We start from the raw sequence: 20,558 nt of genomic DNA on the forward strand, positions 1-20,558 counted from the left end.
ATGTGTTCCGATCTGTGTTTTATTGTGAAGCCCCATCAGGAACGAACTCACCCAGAAACACACAGAGCTGTAGGAGTAGACCGAGAGCTACAAACATGAGCCGAAAAACACGAACATAGACGTGTAAAAGTAGAGACAGAGTGAATTTGAATTAATTTAGATTTATAAAAACCGTATTTAAACATAGATAATAAAAAGACATTGAGAATCCAAGGAAACAAAAATCCACAGTTTCTCTGAAACAGACGAATAGAATTACATATAGACTAATTTTAGCAGAACTAGACATAAGGAGAGATGGACAAATATAAACAAATACATTCATTCTAAAGCAGCCATGAACATTGATATATATAGTATATTTAAATAAACTTTATTTAACTGAATTGAACGCGATCACAGAGTTGTGTTAGTTATTCAGCTCTTGAACAGACACTTTAATTTGATAAGTTGCATGATTTATATGTAAAAAGCAGATCAGTGAAGCAGTCTTCCTGTTCCTGAGTGAATACATTAATGTGATGTACAGCAGCTCCCTGCTGCTGACCGGTCCTGGAAACATCCGGTCAGCCCACGCTGCAGAAAACAAAGATAATCTCATCTTCGTTTCACTTCTGATGAAACCGTTATGTTGAAGTCTTCAAAGGTCGCCGACTGAAACATTTAGAAATGGAAAGAACCAGAGAGAGACCTTCTTTCTTTATGTTTTGCTGTGAGAATCTGTTGAAACATGCTAAACTGAGCTCAGAGACGTTTGTATTTCTCAGCTTATAGTGTGAAAACGTCTACTGGAAGGATTAAAGGCTGTCTGTCCTGACGTCTTGTGTGTTTTGTGCGGATCCTTCCCTCCTGCAGTGGATACTGAACCCTGGGTGTGAGGCGTGAGGCGGCGCCGGGCCAGATGTGGTGGAACAGTTCTCCAGAGGCCAAGTGTTGAGTCAGTCCTCGGCAGGTCCACATGGCGGGGGTGAACCCGGGACACTGGCCGGCCGCCACCCAGCAGTTTCCACGCCGCGCGGCGCGCCCTCGTGCAGCGTGGAGCGAGGGGGAAGGCGCCATGTGCTTCTCATCACGCCGCTCACACCGAATAAAGAGCCTTTTATTTCAGACCCCATCCTGACTGATGACTGATGACGACCAGATGATACAGTGAAATAAAAACCTCCCTTTAATCTGTCCTCTTCATCAAATGGTTTAAAAACAGGAGCGATCTTTAATCATGTGGGGTCAATTCATCTGCTAATCTGATCTCAGGTCAGTAGTTGTGCAGACGTTCCCCCGTCTGTCTGCTGTGTTCCTGCTGCTGACCTTCGGCTCTGTTACTCTGTCATTCTTCTACTCTGTGACTGTAGTGAGCGTCTGCGGCTTCATCTCAACACTTCTCCTGTTTCATGCCCTGTCAGGCTTTGGTCTGTGGTCCAGGTCTGCCTGGACCTGGATCTAGAACCAGACTTCTTCATCAGCCAGTGTGTGTCTCTGTGTGTGTGTGTGTGTGTGTGTGTGTGTGTGTGTGAGAGACTCCGTCCTGGGTTTAGCTGAGGTGAGTGTTCAGACCCTCTCCTCAGCCCCCCCTCTTCGCCCCTTGTTGACTTTAGCAGGAAGCTCCGGCAGCTCGGCGTTCCTCGCAGCCACAACACTCCTCAGTGATCAGAGCGGCGGCCCGGCTCTCCTTCCTGCTGTCAGCCACGGAGGCCAGGCGGAGCGGCGGCGAGCGGCTCGCCTGACATTCCTGCCGCTGTGCCCCGGCTTGTATACGAGCCGATCAGGCAGCTATTCCAGCCACGCTGCTGCGGGGCGGGGGAGGGGCGGGGGGCGGAGCCTGAGCGGGGGAACACGGGGAGGTTCTCCCTGCCTGCTGTGGCACTCACGCCCTGACTCTCATGTGGTAACATCCAGCGCCGCTCGCTCTCCCCGCTCAGCACTGAACTCCAGGGAGGAAGACAGCGCAGCGCCGAGAGGAAGGTTCTGACCAGAGAGCAGAGCATGGCAGCCATGGAAGCTCTGGAGTCCTCCAGCGGCCTGATGGAGCCGCACACCCTGACCGAGATCTCCGACGACGAGGTCAACCTGCCGCCCTCCGACGACGAGGACGACGCCAAGAGGGAGGCGGCGGCCGCCGGCGCCGAGGGCGACGCCGCCGAGGAGAAGGCGGAGGAGGACAAGGGCGACCCGCAGGCCAACGGGGTCATGGTGCTGTCCCTGCTGGACAAGATCATCGGGGCGGTGGACCAGATCCAGCAGACCCAGAGCGGCCTGGAGGCCCGGCAGCAGGAGATGGAGCGCTCGGTGGCCGGCATCCAGGGCGAGCTGACCAAGCTGGCCAAGAGCCACAGCACCACCTCCAACAGCGTCAACAAGATGATGGAGAAGGTGCGCAAGGTCAGCGTCAACGTCAAGACGGTGCGCGCCACGCTGGAGAAGCAGGGCGGCCAGATCAAGAAGCTGGAGAGCAACGAGGCCGAGCTGCTCAAGAGGCGCAACTTCAAAGTCATGATCTATCAGGTGAGCGTTCGATTCCCGGGGCGGCGGCAGCGGTAGCGGCAGCGGCGGCGGTCATGGGTGTGGCTCATCATGACTCCTGCCAGCATCAGACGGAGGGGAGTGGATCCAGGATCTCACAGCTCAGAGTGTTCAGGTCTCCTTCTAACAGGAAGACCGAGCAGGGCTTTCCTCTGGTGTCAGTCCAGGTCAGGGTGTCCAAAAGAAGACCCAGTCTGGCCCATTGGGTGACTCCGAAAAGTGTAAAAATAACCAATAAAATGAAAAAGAGCCAATAAAAGAGGCGCTCCAGCAGCCCTCCCAGCTGCTGCTGCTGGTCCTGGTTCTGTCCCATGAAGGAAAAACCTTCAGGAGGGCTGGACCAGATCCCCGCTGCTGACAGGGACGCTCCATCATTTAACCAAAACCAGTCTGAAAACTGTCCGTGGTTTGTCGGAAAGTTGTCCGGTCTAGTCTGAAGTGAACCTGGTTCCGTGGCTCCTGCTGCCTGTGAGGAGCTCCAGGCAGCTTGGCGCTCCGGTTCCTGGTGTGTAGACGGCGGCGGTGAACCCGGAGCGTGTCCTCGTGCTGCTCGGCAGCGTGTCCAGACACATCCACACCTGTGGAGACGCTTACAGGATGCTCACGCTTATTTATCGGAAAACATAGCCGCAGGTTATTTTCCAGGCTGCTGTGTGCCACACTTCACCGGGGATGACAGCATCCAAATACACACACACACACACACACACACACACACACACACACACACTGCGACTCGTCCTCCATCTTCACTGTTCTCCACATGTGGCTCCCAGAGACTTTTCAGAACTCAGGCCTTCACATGTGAGCAGCTCTGCAGCTCCGATCCGGTCGGAAAGTCATTTTTTCACCCCCCCCCCCCCCCCCCCCCCCCCCCTCGCCCCCCCTCCCTCTCTTTTTTAAACAAAGATGGAAAATACCACAAGCACGCTGGAGCTGTGGGAGGCGGCGATGTTTGGGGCTGTTTTTAGCCGCCAGGCTGCACTCTGATGTGTAATGGCTCGCCGCTTTTTGCACGGCGGTGCGAGAACATTCAGAGTTTCCATCCTGGACTCCGACTCGGGGACTTGGACCGAGTCTCTGGCTGGGACGGCCCGCTGGACGCAGTGTGCACGGCTCCCGGGTTTTCCTGCAGACTCACTGACCGGCGCTCTCAGTCCAGTGAGTCTGCAGTAAAGCCGGCAGGGGAGGACGGGACGGGCTGCGATTGTGCTGGCGTTAGCCGAGCGCTCGCTCGCTCGCTCGCTCGCTGGCGGCGGGAGAGTCTCCCCCTGAATGCCGATCGGCGGCTCGCCGGCTGGCTCAGAGCGCGGCTTTGTTTCCAGCTGCCAGCCATGACATAATGCCAGATTCATCTTGGTTAAACGAGCAGACCGCAGCGCTGCCTGGTTTCAATGTTCTGCTCCTCTCAACAGCAGATCGCTCCCAGGGTCTCGTGTTCGTCAGCGCTCCTGCTATTGTTTGACCTTTGTGGTGAGAACGGTGGAGGTTCTCCTCCACACACTCTGGGAACCCATCGAAACGTTCCAGAGCGGTGGGACAGGTTGACGCCGCCGTTTCACCTGGAAGCATCAAAGTAGCGTAGAAGGGAAGTCTTTATCAGCAGAGACACACACAGAAAGTGGCTGTGGCCGCTGGTTAGGAGTGTGTGTGTGACGGAGGCCTGGTTTCCACACCACTCTGTTAGAGGGAGCCACAAATGGAGTTCATTCCTTTAATTTTGTGGTGAGTTTGTTGGAGACTGCAGCCAAAACAGGAAGAAACGGAGCGAGGAAGCAGATCAGGCTGAGAAAACAGAGCGGCAGAGAACAGGACAGAACACACAAGAGACACAAACAGAACGCAGGAGACACAACACAACGCTTACGGAAACACAAAGATATCGTATCAAAGAGACGACACAATATGTACAGACCTTCAGCTCTACATCTCCTCTATAGCGACTCTACAGCTCTATAGTGACTCTACATCAGAGTTGGGGTCCGTTACTCAAAAAAGTAAAGAGTTACCCGTTACTAGTTACTTTTGAAAAAAGTAGTGCCTTACACTACTTGATTACTCCATGGAAATAGTAACGAAGTTACTCTACTCGTTACTGCATAGTGCTCCGCGGAGCTGTGCTCCCTTATATCCTCCGCGGAGCACTGCCATACGCAGATCTGTGTGTATCAAAACGTTTTTTTTAACGGATTGAAAAGAAAACACGTCTTTTAAAATGTTTTATAACCATTCAGATTTGCTTCACGTGCTAATACGCCGTCCCCTGGACCACTGGAAGGAGGATTTTGTCCATTTGCGTCCATTTGATTGACTTCCAGCTAAGCTTCGAGCTAAGCTAACTACGATGCTAACAGCTGGGAAACAGAGACACAGGGATTTATGAGCTTGTCTAACTTTGTCAATGATAGGGAAAGGGCGTGGGTCCCTGATCTTCAGAGTATTCATTTAAAAGGGGCATTTACATTTGGATGGAGTGCAGTGTTGTCAGTGGGGCACAAATTTATATAAGGCAACCAATTTTACGTTCACGGTTCCATCAGCCCTGACCCGGAAGAGATAGCGAGTAGCTGCTCGTGTGGCCACCATTCCATCTACTGGTGGTAATTAAAAAACTCAGCTTAAATAATAATATTTTGGTTGCTCTATTTGCAGTCATTGTAAAAGTAACGATCGCAGCGTTTCATTTGTAACGCTAGTTTAACTACCAATCTAGAAGGAGTAGTGCCGTTACACTACTCGTTCCCATCAAAAATAATTTAACTACTTGTAACGCTCGTTACTTGTCGTTACATACCCAACTCTGCTCTACAGCTCCTCTATAGTGACTCTACAGCTCCTCTATAGTGGCTCTACAGCTCCTCTATAGTGACTCTACAGCTCCTCTATAGTGGCTCTACAGCTCCTCTATAGTGACTCTACAGCTCCTCTATAGTGACTCTACAGCTCCTCTATAGTGGCTCTACAGCTGCTCTATAGTGACTCTACAGCTCCTCTATAGTGACTCTACAGCTGCTCTATAGCGGCTCTACAGCTCCTCTATAGTGGCTCTACAGCTGCTCTATAGCGGCTCTACAGCTCCTCTATAGTGACTCTACAGCTGCTCTATAGTGACTCTACAGCTCCTCTATAGTGACTCTACAGCTGCTCTATAGCGGCTCTACAGCTGCTCTATAGCGGCTCTACAGCTCCTCTATAGTGACTCTACAGCTGCTCTATAGTGACTCTACAGCTGCTCTATAGTGACTCTACAGCTGCTCTATAGCGGCTCTACAGCTCCTCTATAGTGGCTCTACAGCTGCTCTATAGCGGCTCTACAGCTCCTCTATAGTGACTCTACAGCTGCTCTATAGTGACTCTACAGCTCCTCTATAGTGACTCTACAGCTGCTCTATAGCGGCTCTACAGCTCCTCTATAGTGACTCTACAGCTGCTCTATAGTGACTCTACAGCTCCTCTATAGTGACTCTACAGCTGCTCTATAGTGACTCTACAGCTCCTCTATAGTGACTCTACAGCTGCTCTATAGTGGCTCTACAGCTGGTCTACAGTGACTCTGACTGAGGTGTGGGTGACCGGATTGGAGAGCAGCAGGTTGGAGGCTGATGGAGAACATGTTGAACCTCTGCTGCTCCTTCTTCTTCTATTTAAAGTTGTTCGAGCTCGAGGTTTCCTGCAGTGAGCGCGGGGCTGAGCGGCCTCTGGAGAGCTTCAATAATAAACAGAGTGGAGGATCTGCTGGAAGGAGGAGGAGGAGGAGGAGGAGGAGGAGGAGGAGGAGGTGTTCTCCTGGTGGAGCAGGGAGTGGACGGGTGTGTGGATGGAGAGCCCCGACCATATTTAGACAGCTGATTCATAGCACAGGCATCTCCTCCTCCTCCTCCTCCTCCTCCCTCTCCTCCGCTCCTCCTCCCTCTCTCATTGTGTCCTCCTCACCACGCCCCGGCCCACATCCCAGCTTCTCCACCTCTCCCTGCTCCTACTCCTTCACTTCTTTTATTCTCCGTCACATTCCTGAAGCCGTTGTTCCTCCTGGCTGTCTGTCATTGAAGCTGTCTTCCAGTCACATCGCTCTGATTTCACCATGGCACAGGTACTGGTTCCTGGTAGCTGCAGTCCCTGTGCCTGCTGCAGGTTCCAGTGGTTGGCATGCAGCGCTCCTCTCTCTCAGAACCTTCTGAACCTGAAGTCTGAACCGCTGGTTTCCACACGGAGAACGTTCTGCCCTGAGCGTCTCCTCCGCCCTGTACCTTCCTCCTCCACCACCACGCCTCGGGTGGCGCTCTGGCACGCCAGCGTTCTGCGGACGCTCTCAGATGGAGATGTCTCAGACCCGCCCTGAGCCTGTGAGACTGGAGAGGAGTGAAGCTCTTCTCGGTCCGGCCCTTATAAGGTCAGGCCGGGCTCCAGCCTCCCCGGTGCTCCTGCCGGCCGGGCTGTGGGGGGGTCTGTTTGTGACGGGCCGGTTCTGGCCCGGTAGGTACGGAGCGTGGGGAGCACCGGGGAGGGGGTGTCACGGTTCGATCCCCATTCCAAACCGCTGACTGCCTGCATGGGGCTGAAGGAGGTGAAGCGGTTCGAGAGGAGGAAGGAGCAGCGGGCGGACTGGAGAGGCTAAAAATAGACACCATCACATAGCTGCTTGATTGTGAGAAGGAAAGGCCCTTTAGGAGATGGTTCCTGTGTGTGTGTGTGTGTGTCTGTGTGTGTGTGTGTGTGTGTGTGTGTGTGTGTGTGTGTGTGTGTGTGTGTGTGTGTGTGTGTGTTCCACATCTGTGTGGAGCGGGTTCCAGAAGTCACCCCGTATCTCTGGACCTGTTTACACCTCCACCTGGTCTGAATGTGTCTGCCCTCATATCTGCACCTGAACACACACACACACACTCACACACACATGCACTGTGTGTGTGTGTGTGTGTGTGTGTGTGTTTTAAATCTCTCTGAAGTGAAGTGAATAAAGCTCCTCGGACAGCTGGAAGACAAAAGCAGAGGAATGCAGATTATTCCTGCAGCTGAATGGAATCCAGCTGTGGCCGATGCCACCGCTGTCCACAGTCTGGGTTTCATAAGAGGTTGGAGACGGAGGAGGACGGGGACGGAGGAGGACGGAGACGACGGACATTTAACCCTTTATGGATGAAAAATCCCCTCTTTACTGACTGAAGAGGTGAAACTGGCTCCGGAGATCTCAGTGAAGTTTAAACTCTCCTCTCACGGCCGAGTCACACAACGCTCAGAATAAACCACACTATCGCCCGTCGCCACGGTAACCATGGCGACGGAAAGCTACAACAAAACAAGCTTTCCCAAAGGAGGCGGTGGCTTCAGAGCCTCTGTTAACACACTGAATCCCACTGAAACTGAAGTAACTTTACTCTACTTTCCTGATTTCACCAGACTTTATCCGTCAGACTGAATCTGTAGATGCTGCTGGAAATAAATCTAAATCTAAAAATGTCTACAAATATATCTAATATAAAATACATAGCATTCTACTTCTCTTCCTATTGTTAAGACCTAATGTAATGTAATGTAATCCAATCTAAAGTAATCTAATCTAATCTAATCTAATATAATATAATATAATATAATATAAAGTAATCTAATCCAATCCAATCGAATCGAATCGAATCGAATCTAATCGAATCGAATCGAATTCAATCCAATCAATTTAATCTAATCTAAACTAATCTAATCTAATCTAATCTAATCTAATCTAATCGAACCCCACCCCTCTGTATCGTGTTTAACACCCGGCAGCAGATTCTTCTTTTCAGATTAGGATTATTTCTGATCCTGAGGCGTCACACTGGGAGATCAATTCGTTGAGGTGTGTGTTCACTCCTGCTGTGCTGCATGAAATCTTCATCGGTGATCTGAAACTGTCTCAGTGATCCAGGGGTTTGGGTCTTTTCACTGTGTGTTTACTGCGACCCTGAGCGAGGCCCCGCCCCTCATGTTGAGAACCACTACCACCCATGGTGAAAGTTTAGAGTGTTTCCGTGTTAAATTACATTTTTCCTGAAACAAAGATGAAAAATTGTTTTATTTTACTCCATATTGCCGAGGCATCCTGACCCTGACCCTGACCTTGACCCTGACCCTGACCCAGACCTGACCCGGACCCTGACCCGGACCCAGACCCGGACCCAGACCCAGACCCAGACCCGGACCCAGACCCGGACCCGGACCCGGACCCTGACCCTGACCCGGACCCTCCTTCCAGTCCTCCAGTGTCTTTCTGCTCGGTCTGGCTGCAGCAGGTTTGCTCCTGAGTCCGTGGTCAGTGACTCAGAGTCAAAAGACGATTAAAGCCGTGTGTCCTCATGTGACGCTGCAGGTCATCTGACTCCGAACAGAGCAGCGCTTTGTGGCCGGCCTGCAGCTCGTCCTCATCGGCGCTCACGGGGACGCCCGCCTGGATTTTCCACGTCTGATGGTTTAATGGGAGCGCAAAACTCCGGGAAATGTCAAAATAATCTGAAACGGCGTGTGACTGTCTGAAGAGATATAAAATATCTCTGCAGTTTGGTGAAAGATTCTGCAGCCTTGGCATGTGCTAACGCCAGTTAGCATGTGCTAACGCCAGTTAGCTAACAAGAAACGCTAGCTTAAAAATCTCAGTAAAACAGAAACAACAGTGGATTAAATCAAATTCAGTTTAAACATTAATGATCCTTGGACCGGATTAGACCCCCTGATGAGCCCATTTGGGCCCACGGGCCATAAGTTTAGCACCCCATGCAGCCTGTGAACGCAGAGCAGGACCGGAGCAAACAGGAGGAAGACTCCTCTTGTTCTCCAGCTCCATAAATCTGTGTGTGAACAGCAGAGCGACAGGGCGGCCATGGCAACGGCGGCCGGAGTGGGGACCGGGACCGGGACAGGGACCGGGACCTGGACCGGGCACCACCCTCCAGGTCCACACGGGGCTGGCAGTGGCATCGGGGAGCCTGGGGCGTCCGGGGGGTCAGGGGGGTCTGGGGGGCCCAGGGGGGCCGGGGTGGTCCGGGGGGTCGGGGGGGTCTGGGGGGTCCGGGGGGGTCTGGGGGGTCCGGGGGGGTCCGGGGGAGCTGCCTCGCTCACACGTGTCTGCAGCCCTGGAAACACCCGGCAGATCCGGATCTCTGACAGATTCATGTGTTCATCCTCACAAAGCTCCCGGCCGGAGGAGACGGGAGGTCCTTCAGTCCGTGAAAAGACAGCGTGTCTCTGCCAAGGCTGTCAGGACAGACCAGGAAATCCAGACACGACAGGACAGGAGGGACAAAGTGGACATTTCATCACTGAGAGGACGACATCAGAACTCAGGAGAAGCAGCTGAAACCAGTTTCTTAGAACCAGCAGTTTGTCCACAAGAGTCCTGATGTGAAGTCCAGAAGACGCAGTGAGTCTGTCTTCAGTCCAACAAGTGAGAGACAAGCAGCAGGGACAGACTCTCCTGACTCTGAGGCTCTGAACCTGTTTTGGAACATGGCGTTTGTTTTGGGCCCCCGGTGAGGTGATGGACCACACCAGAGCCTGGTTCTACTGCCGGGGCCTCCGGACCCCATGTGAGTCCCCGCCCTGTGTGGAGAGTACAGGGCTTCTGGGTCCTGGTTCCTGGTTCCTGGTGGGGCTCAGTCCAGCTCCAGTGAGTCCCCCTCTGGTCTCCCCTCAGAGATCCGCAGCGTTCCATCACTTTATATAGAAATGTCTGATGAGAGAGAGCAGCTCCCCCCCAGCGTCACTCTGTGTGACCGTCACACTGTTTCCCATGGCGCACGCACACACACACACACACACACACACACACACACACACACACACACACACACACACACACACACACACACACAGCATCGATTCCTTTCCCCTGGATGATTTATCTCGTTATAAAGAGAAACGCTGAGCGCTTGCAGCTGAGTTAGTAAAACAGTTTAAACCTCATATAAACGACGTTTCGAGTGAAAACATGTTAGTGTTTCGTTTCTGTTCCAGAAAAGTTTCATATTTCCACGGAAACGTTCTGAAAACGACTATTTTACGGAAATAGCAGAAACACTGAAAACCATGTAGTTTGCATGTCGAGCCACGGGTGGGTGCTGTTGGTCTTCTGCAATGGAGCTGCTGGGACTGGGGAGACTTGAGCTCATTTTACACCCGATCCCGCATGGATCTGGAGCAGATCAGTTGTGGATCTGGAGCAGATCCGGTATGGATCTTGAGCGAATCTGGCATGGATCTGGAGCTGATCTGGATTGGATCTGGAGCAGATCCGGTATGGATCTTGAGCAAATCTGGCATGGATCTGGAGCTGATCCAGAGTGGATCCAAAGCAGATTGGAGTGGATCTAAAGTGGATCTGGAGTAAGTCCGCTGTGGAGGTTTGCCATCCCCGCCAGATAAAGAATGTGTTGCGGCGTATGAGAAGGATTCTCCGTGTCGGAGGACCGGCGGCCGGGTGCCCGAGGCGTCCTGTCGTCCCTGACGTTAGAGTCCGTCCTCTGTTGTCCAATCGCCGACGTGTTGTCTCCGTAGACTGAGACAGTAGACCTGCTGCCGGATCATCAAGCTGCAAGTGACCAGCAGCTGGTGGGATCCAGCTGGTAGCTGCAGCAGAGGTTCATGCCTGAGGCAGTGGATCCACGTCGGATCAGAACTGGCTCGGCCCAGTGGGACTCTGGAAGCCGATGCAGAGAAGCAGAAAGGTGTAGACCTGACGGTCGTGGTGTGAACCGGGCCTCAGTGTGAACCTCCAGCGCTGAGTCCTCCACCTCCACCTGACGGAGCTGACGGAGCTGAAGGAGCTGAAGGAGCGGTTCTGGACTGACTGCGGTCCAGAAACAGGCTCAGTGCTGCTGCTACAGGATCCTGACAGGACTGAACTGTCCATCTGTCCCTGATCTGGTCCAGGGCTGTAGTCTGGACCTGCAGGGAGGCCTCACCCATCCTCAGGTGTGTGTGTGTCTCTGGTGGAGAAGGCCTCGGTGTGGGAGCCTGGCGTTCAGTTGCGGTGTCTCCAGGGAAGACGTGAGTCCCTGCAGGCTGTCCCCTCGGCCTCCAGCAGCGTCTTTCTCTCATGACTGACCGTCGTCCGAAACGTTCTGAGAGAGGAGCTTCTGCAGCTGCTCCACAACATGTGACAAGATCAGAAGATGCAGCTCTGCTGCAAACTTTTACTGGAGCCTCAGAGGAATCCACAGCCTGCTCTCTCACTCTCTCACAGGCACACTCTCTCACTCTCTCACTCTCTCACTCTCTCACTCGCTGAAAGTTCCTCTTTACATCAGCAGTTATATCATGAGGATTTCCCTTTTTCCTGGATTTACTGGAAAACCCCTGTGTGTGTGTGTGTGTGTGTGTGTGTGTGTGTGTGTGTGTGTGTGTGTGTGCGTGGGGGGAGTAATGGAATGTGAACTCAAAAAGCGGTCACACACAGCATGCAAGTCACACATAAAGATATAGTGTAAACACACGCACACACACACACACACACACACACACACACACACACACACACGTGTCTTTTCCACAGCAGTAGGGGAGTTGATGTTGGTTTGTGTTTGAGAAGGAAAACAGAAACAGAGAAGTGTGTGTGTGTGTGTGTGTGTGTGTGTGTGTGTGTGTGTGTGTGTGTGTGTGTGTGTGTGTGTGTCCCTCCATGTCAGCCTGATGAGTGGTTTCAATGTGAGAGTGGAAAGCTTCCATAGTGTGTGTCTCATCCCCCCCCCGCCCCCCCCCCCCACACACACACACTGAGATGACTGTTCAGTGAAAACTATTTTCCTTTCATGTGGAAACGTAGTTGCAGCCCGACTCCCCGCGGTTGCCATGGAGACGCCAACACATGTTGTGGCTGTAATTACAGCCCAGGCTTTTTCTCTGCGGTTTCTATTTGTTGACTTCAGGAGTTACATCTGAACAACCACCCAGGAGGACGGGTCAGGAGGACGGGTCAGCAGAACGGGTCAGGAGAACGGGTCAGGAGGACGGGTCAGGAGGACGGGTCAGGAGGACGGGTCAGGAGAACGGGTCAGGAGGACGGGTCAGGAGGACGGGTCAGGAGAACGGTCAGGAGGACGGGTCAGGAGGACGGGTCAGGAGGACGGGTCAGGAGGACGGGTCAGGAGAACGGGTCAGGAGAACGGGTCAGGAGAACGGGTCAGGAGGACGGGTCAGGAGGACGGGTCAGGAGGACGGGTCAGGAGAACGGGTCAGGAGGACGGGTCAGGAGGACGGGTCAGGAGAACGGGTCAGGAGGGACGGGTCAGGAGGACGGGTCAGGAGGACGGGTCAGGAGAACGGGTCAGGAGGACGGGTCAGGAGGACGGGTCAGGAGGACGGGTCAGCAGAACGGGTCAGGAGGACGGGTCAGGAGGACGGGTCAGCAGAACGGGTCAGGAGAACGGGTCAGGAGGACGGGTCAGGAGGACGGGTCAGGAGGACGGGTCAGGAGGACCCGGCAGGCGAGGTGTGAGGGTTCAAATCCCCCCGAGACCCTGGCCCAGCAGCCGGACCGGCGCTGGACTTACAGGGACTCATGCTGGAGAATTCCTGCTTTAGTGGAGAAGCAGGGAGAGTCTGAGCCTCACACACTCTCACACACTCTCACACACTCTCACACACTCACACACACACACAGAGCCTCCTGGGTGTATTTTCCACGGCTCGGACTGCACCTTCCTGCCTCTTAGAGAACAATGTCCCATTAAATCAGGAGGGTCAGGAAGTTACCACACCAAGGTGAATGCTTCGACTTCCCCAGACATGCTTTCCATGTACCGAGGACACACACACACACACACACACACACACACACACACACACACTCCAGAACCCCGGTACAAACACATTAACCGCTGACCTCCCACGCCGAGCCGCTGCTGCTCTCCTTTCAGCTCCTTATCAGTTCAGATCAACCTGATTTCTACAACCCAGCGAACTTTTAGAGAGAAACTTGGAGACATGAACAATCAGTAGTCCAGCAGAACCAGACTCAGAGGAGGCTGGGAGGGAGGGATTCAAACCGTGGCTCTGGGAGCAGTGAGGGAGCCTCCCTGTTGTAATCTTTGATGGACTATTTGATTTTGGGAGACATTGCTGCGGTAGTTCGGGTTTCTGTTCGGTGTTCAGTGGAGCCGACAGGTCCAGGACCTTTCTACGGGTCCTGGTTTGGTTCTTCTCCAGAGGACTGTGGGTTCGGGGGTTCCTGTCCAGCAGGGGTCGCTGTTCATAGTCTTCAGTATAAAACTCAGTCTGGACTGTTCCTGTGTGGGCTGAAGGTGTTCTGGATGGAGTTCGCTCTCAGGGTGTGTGTCGAGTGTCAGCGCTCAGCTCTGCTGGTGGTTCTCTGGTCTGAGGAGGTCTTGGTGTCACAGGTGAAGCATTGAGCCGACCCCCCCCCCCCCCCCCCCCCCCCCCCCCCCCCCCCGCTCGCCGTCTCTTCTTCACGTCAGAGACATGGCTTCAGCCATCTTTCACCCGGCGCTTCGTGAGCGAGGCCAGAAGTTTCCAGCCCCCCCCCCCCCGCCGGTCCAGCTGTTCAGGAAAGCCTCAATCCTCCTTCCAAGGTCAAGTTTCCCCGAGACACCGCGGTACAATACCTCCATCAGCCCACCGTCACACAATAGCCCCCCCCCCCCCCCCCCCCCCCCCCCCCCATACCTCCACCTTCCTGCCAACACTTTGATGCTATCATCTTCCTGCTCAGCAGATGGTTTTCCAAGACCGGGGAGAGTCGTCCCTCCTGAGCTATGAGCTGATCCAGAACAGCATGCCCGCTTTCCACACCTCACCCCCGTCCCCTCCGTCCCCCCGTCCCCCCGTCCCTCCAGATCCTTTGTCCTCACTCCGCTCACTTCCTGTTTTCACCATAAGTCAGCGTAAGGCGAGAGGAAAGGACAATAGGAACAACGAGTCGTTGATGCAGACATGGAGGAGCCCCTCTGGATGAAGACTTGCCGTGATGGAAAGAGGAAGACCCCCCCCCCCCCCCCCCCCCCCCCCATCCCCTCATTAACAGGCTGGATCATTGTGTTTACGAGGTGACGGGAGCTCAGAGGAGAAAGGAAGGAGAGGCTCCCTCTTCAGGAATGCAAAGAGGGAAAGGCGAGAGGAGAGGCTGGGCGTGAGTGGAAGAGAGGGATGGAGGGAGGGATGGAGGGAGGGAGGGAGGGAGGGAGGGAGGGAGGGAGGGAGGGGTCAAACATGAGGTACCACTGTGCAGGAATGCTCTGGGAGGGCAGGTCGGGGTCATCCGGGGTCAGCTCACACTGACGGACTGCAGCTCAGCACAACTCGAGACGATTCAGCCCGAAAACGCTGCAGTGGAGAAGAACTGCAGCAGTTCAGAGAGCCAGAACCCGGCCCTGCAGGGACAGGGTCTCCAGACCAGGACCCAGACCAGGACCCCGACCAGGACCCCGACCAGGACCCAGAGGAGGTCCTACCTGGATCAGGGCATGTTTGGACCACGTGTTTCAAGTGAAAAATTTTGTCTGTTTCCACGACAACGGTATTGGACGCCACTGGCAATGCTATATTTTGAAAATTGGTGAAACTTTTTCAAGAAGCTCCGAGGCGGGAGGCCACGGTCTCTCCTGGTTTTCAGCGCCTCTGCTGACTCTGTGGAGACGAACACCGTTCTCAAAATGCTGCTGTGTAAACGTGAACCAAAGACAATACTTGTACTTTTATAGTTAAAACTATGTCGTCTAAACAGGGCTTCATGGCCACGTCATTAAATGAGTAAAAGCCGTCTTCTTGGTGGTTTGTTGGCTGTTCTGCTTCAGTAAGAGTCGGATACATGGAGTAGGATGGAGGATGGCCTCAGCATGAAGCCGTTTGACTCTTCTGTGCGTCATGTCGGACTGCTGTCTGTCTTTATGTGTCCATTCTGGAACATTTCCAGGTCGTTTAAGACCCAGAATAACTGTGAAGTGAACGACCGGCAGCTGTTTCTGTGTCTTCAGACCAGAGTGAGGTGTGGTTCTCTACAGAACCTGCTGTTTGGAGACAGAACCTGCAGCGGAGACGAGTTCATGCAGTCGTTCTCAGACCTCTCCGAACCAGGAGCTCCACAGAAGACGCTCACAGTGTCTCCTCCTCATGAGAGGACGGACCTGCAGACAGCCGAGAACTCTTCTAGTCCGGATTTCACAGAAACACCAGACACTGCCTCCTGCAACCCCTCAGCCTACCACCAGGGGGCGGTGAACACACTTTGGGGAATTGACAAGTGAATTTTCAGGAGAAAGTCCAGTTTTCAGAGCAGCTGCAGTTCTTCCCAGCACACCAGCAGTTTCTGAGAAACTATTTCAAGCCTGTGGATCTGGATCTGGATCTGGATCTGGATCTGGATGAGGCTCCACTCTTTTATTATTATTATTATTCAGTCAGCCTAAACGATATTCTTAAAATATAGTCCCACATCATTTCCACCTGGACCTGGTTCCCCTGGACCCGGTTCACCTTCTTAGCATGTCAAGTACCGTTTCTGCTCTGCCTGAAGTTCCAGACACGTTCGATCCCTCTGTCCTGAAGTCTGACGTGTGTGTGTGTGTGTGTGTGTGTGTGTGTGTGTGTGTGTGTGTGTGTGTGTGTGTGTGTGTGTACTCGTATTTCTATCCTTGTCGGGGCCAAATGTCCCCACAAGGATAGGAAAACCTGGAACGACGTGCCTTGTGGGGACCTTTTTCCGGTCCTAATGAGGAGAAACAGTGTTTTCTTGACCATGTTGTTGTTACTGAAAAAAGTAAAAGGTCAAAAACATTTCTTTAGGGTTAGGCTGTGTTGTGGTGTGGGTTAGGGTTAGGGTAAGGGTCAGGGTTAGGAGTTAGACATGAATGGGAGTCAATGGACGGTCCCCACAAGGATAGAAATACGAGACTGTGTGTGTGTGTGTGTGTGTGTGTGTGTGTGTGTGTGTGTGTGTGTGTTCCTGAATATGAGATGAGGAGGAATTGTAACGTGTGTCAGCCTGCCGAGAAAAACACGATTAGACTGTAAACTTTGACTCATGTTGATCTAAATGGAAACATTCCAGAGTTTACTCAGTGTGTGTGTGTGTGTGTGTGTGTGTGTGTGTGTGTGTGTGTGTGTGTGGCTCTGGGCTGTAATCTGATCTGTTTCCATTACCCCAGAGTTGTGAAGTTGATCACACCTGAGGAACAAAGTGTCTGAATCATGGAAATGAGAGCAGAGCCTTGAAAGCCCAGCAGGACCTCGAGGGCCTCAGATTGAAAGAACCTCTCAGTCCTTTCATTCATCAGTCTCTCAGACTCTCTGACTCACAATCCCTCAATATATCAGTCCCTCAATTCCCCAATCCCTCAGTCCTGCAATCAACCAGTCCCTCAGTCCCTCTGTCCCTCTGTCCCTCAGTCCCTCAGTCCCTCAGTCCCTCTGTCCCTCTGTCCCTCAGTCCCTCAGTCCCTCAGTCCCTCAGTCCTTCAGTCCCTCAGTCCCTCTGTCCCTCTGTCCCTCAGTCCCTCAGTCCCTCACACCAGGTTTTTTGTGTTCATTCACAGTTGATTCTTTGAGATATATTGAGATATCTGGGTGCTGAGAAGTGTTCTTGTGTTAGTTGGATTATAATCTGGAATGTAATTAATCTCTATATAAAGTCTGCCGCCGTCGGTTTTTGCAGTCGGTCTTGTTTCCTAATCTGAACTCGTCTCGTCAGCAGAGGAATTAGGACCTTTGTCTTAGTTCAGACATTGATCTGTTTTTCTCAATGAGAGCCGACAGTTCAGAGAGGGGTCTGAGATGATTCTGAGGTTGAGGTCAGATCAGTGTTCTAGATCTCTGGTTCCACTGTTCTGGTTCTTCAGATGTTCACTCATCAAAATGTGTTTTCACAGAATAAGTCCCAGTTTTTAAGCGACAGCTGTTTCTCCGTCACGACTCTGAGGCGTGCTCCTCCTCGTCCTCGGCGTCGGTACTGACCTTCATGTTTCTTTCGTCCACAGGATGAAGTGAAGCTTCCCTCGAAGCTCAGCGTCTCCAAGTCCATGAAGGTGTCCGAGTCGGTGTCCGGGAGCCGAGGAGGGAGTCTGCTGGAGCTGAAGGAGGCGGCCGAGGAGGGCGGGGAGGACGGGGAGGCCGAGAAGGTGGACAGACCCCAGGTGGACCTCTCATCGGACGAGGAGGGCCTGGAGATCGAGGAGGTCCTGGAGGAGACCCGGGCGGAACGCATCAAGCGCAGCAGCCTGCAGCGAGTCCAGAACCTGAAGACCGTCTTCTCCAAGGAGAAGATGGACAAGACCAGAGCCAAGACCAAAGAGAACCTGGAGAAGACCAGACAGAAAACCAAGGAGAACATCGAGAAGACCAAGCAGAAGACTAAAGAGAACCTGGAGAAGACCCGGCAAAAAACCAAGGAGAACCTCGAGAAGACCAAGCAGAAGACCAAAGAGAACCTGGAGAAGACCCGCCACAACATCGAGAAGAAGATGGGGAAGCTGGGAACTCGCATGAGCGTCAACGCCGAGAAGAAGCAGAAGATGAAGACCTCCGGCGACAGGGTGAAGAAGGCCTTCACACCGGACCACGTGGTCTACGCCCGCTCCAAGACCGCCGTCTACACTGTGCCCCCCTTCACCTTCAAGGTCAAGAAGATCCGCGAGGGGGCCGTGGAGGTGGTGCAGGGCACCGAGATGGTGGAGGTGTCGCCGGACGCCGGGGTGGAGGCGGAGCTGGAGGAGGGGGCGGAGGAGGTGGAGATGGAGATGATGAACGGAGGCGGGGAGGAAGAGGAGGAAGAGGAGGAGGAGGAGGAGGACAGCCACGAGGCGCTGCAGGAGGACGGAGACAGAGACAGAGACAGCGACTGAGCCAGACCCCGCCCCCGCCCCCGCCCTCAGCTGTCCCTCCTTCAATCCAGCAGGAGAGGCTAGAAGAGCCCGGATGTTGAGGACCACTTCCTGAAACCATCCCTCCCTCCTCCCGGTTCAGACGGACCGGGTCTCATCACAGGCTGCTCCACCCAGCAGAACCCAACCAACACTGACTGCACCATCTGGAGACAACACCACAGAAGAAGAACCAGGCCGGGAGGACTCCCCAGAACAGCAGCAGACCGTCGCAGTACCCGATGAGGTCTGTCCTCTGATCCACCTCAGCAAAGCCCTGGTTCTGAAACCTGACTGTGGGTTTGTTTCCATCTGGTCGGACCGTCACATCCTGAGTCAGGTTCAACTCAGAAAACTCACTGAAGACCCACCAGAACCACCAGAACCGCCAGAACCACCAGAACCACCAGAACCACCAGAACCGCCAGAACCACCAGAACCGCCAGAACCACAAAGCTAGGTCTTCTTTACAGCAATCAGCCACATCAGGAGACCTGAATGACCCCTGACCTCCGGTAGCCATCTGTTAGCTAACACGCCTTCATGAAGACGCCACACCCTACATGCTAACCATGCTAACACGCTACAGAAGGCAAGGCCTCGTATCCACGACAACGTTTCGAGTGAGAACATGTCGCTGTTGTTTTTTTGATTGAAAAGTTTCCCGTTTGCACTACAGCAGCGTGAAAACGTTAGCGTGACGTTAGCATGACGTTAGCGTGACGTTAGCGTGACGTTAGCGTGACGTTAGCGTGACGTTAGCGAGTTGGGCCGTATGTTCGACACCCCTGCTCGTTAGCACTGAGCTGTGAAGAGAGAAGAAACGTTCTAGAAGAAACGTTGAGGAGAACTGATGCTCTGTGTGAGAGGAAGCAGGCAGGTCGGGGGCTGAAGCCTTTTGGTTCGGGGGGAGGACAAGAGAGGATGTTCTAGACCAGGGGTGTCAAACATAAGGCCTGTGGGCCAAAACTGGACTGCAAGATACTCTAATCTGCCCAAAACACCAAGAAAATGATAAAACCTTCAATTAAAATATATATATTTTTAATTTCTTTCTTCAGAGCTGGCAAGCTGCCCGCTTACCGTCAAACTAGCCTCAGAGCCATGCTGTCAAAAATACCCAGAATGCAACAGCGAGAGAGGTTTAGATCACATTGGCCTGGATTGGTCATAATTTAAACAGGCTTTTTGCTGAGACTGGAGTCATTTTCTGTAAAATTGATTTGGTTTAGTGTGAATATCGACATTTCCATCATATATTCTCTGCTCCAGAAGAGAAACGCTTTAAAGTTTAACTTCAGAGGTTAATCTGCTGCACTCAGGATGGAACTGGACTAAACATTCAGTGGGATTGAAGAGATGGAAACGACCTCTCAGCTGGTTTTATTTCTGTTATTTGAAGACTTCCTGTGATGATTTTCCCGTCTCCGATAAGAAACCTGATTTCTGAATCCTCTGCGTTCTTCTTCCAGCTTCGTGTTGTAGAACGGTCACGTTCCCCGCCTCCGCTCCGCGCTCTAGAAGTACTGAAGTGTTATCTCGCTTTACTGACACCATGTAGAAGCACCGCCGCCCCGTCCTCAGAATTAACCAGTGTTTGTGTATGATTTTGTACGTGAGCCCGCTGTATTCCTCACTCGCTGTTTTCCTGTTGCTAAATGATGATCGGTGGCCGTGAAGGCGACCTCTGACCTCCTCCACACATTCATCAGTCCAGTATGAGAGAGGAGAATGTTAGACAGCAGGTCAAAGGTCATCAGAGGACCTGCTGGTTCTGTACATAATGTGAAGCGTCCTGATGTCCTGCCCGGGTCCCTCGTGAGACGGGCTCCACGCCGCCGTGCGTCCCTCGTGAGACGGGCTCCACGCCGCCGTGCGTCCCTCGTGAGACGTGCTCCACGCCGCCGCTCTGCTCTGTAGCTGAATCCTGTATCGTTTGGCTTCATGTTGCTTTAAACCACTAATGAATAAAAGCTCCTCGGTTCACAGCTTCTGTCTCCTTCCTCTGTGAGAGTCTGACCGATTCACAAACATGTTCCACAGTCCAGCAGGTTCCACAGTCCAGCAGGTTCTAGGAGGTTCTACAGTCCAGCAGGTTCCACAGTCCAGCAGGTTCTACAGTCCAGCAGGTTCCACAGTCCAGCAGGTTCTAGGAGGTTCTACAGTCCAGCAGGTTCCACAGTCCAGCAGGTTCTAGGAAGTTCTACA

General features: G+C 53.0%; 1 protein-coding gene across 1 annotated transcript; it reads left to right on the forward strand.

The window, feature by feature from the left end:
• The first annotated feature begins 1,876 nt into the window (after window positions 1-1,876).
• On the forward strand, window positions 1,877-20,338 carry LOC115392890 (caveolae-associated protein 1-like). Its single transcript, XM_030097557.1, has 2 exons — window positions 1,877-2,502; window positions 17,469-20,338. The coding sequence occupies exons 1-2, from the start codon at window positions 1,984-1,986 to the stop codon at window positions 18,330-18,332; spliced, it is 1,383 nt and encodes a 460-aa protein (XP_029953417.1). The 5' UTR covers window positions 1,877-1,983; the 3' UTR covers window positions 18,333-20,338.
• The last annotated feature ends 220 nt before the right edge of the window (window positions 20,339-20,558 follow it).

Source organism: Salarias fasciatus, chromosome 8, assembly GCF_902148845.1.
Source record: "Salarias fasciatus chromosome 8, fSalaFa1.1, whole genome shotgun sequence".
Lineage (NCBI taxonomy): Eukaryota > Metazoa > Chordata > Actinopteri > Blenniiformes > Blenniidae > Salarias > Salarias fasciatus.

What these genes read in the sequence shown, in the direction of transcription:
- LOC115392890 (XM_030097557.1), top strand. Translation starts at nt 1,984, where the DNA reads ATGGCAGCCATGGAAGCTCTGGAGTCCTCCAGCGGCCTGATGGAGCCG. An exon ending in TCAAAGTCATGATCTATCAG is followed by an intron (nt 2,503 to 17,468) that starts GTGAGCGTTCGA and finishes TTTCGTCCACAG; the next exon opens with GATGAAGTGAAGCTTCCCTC.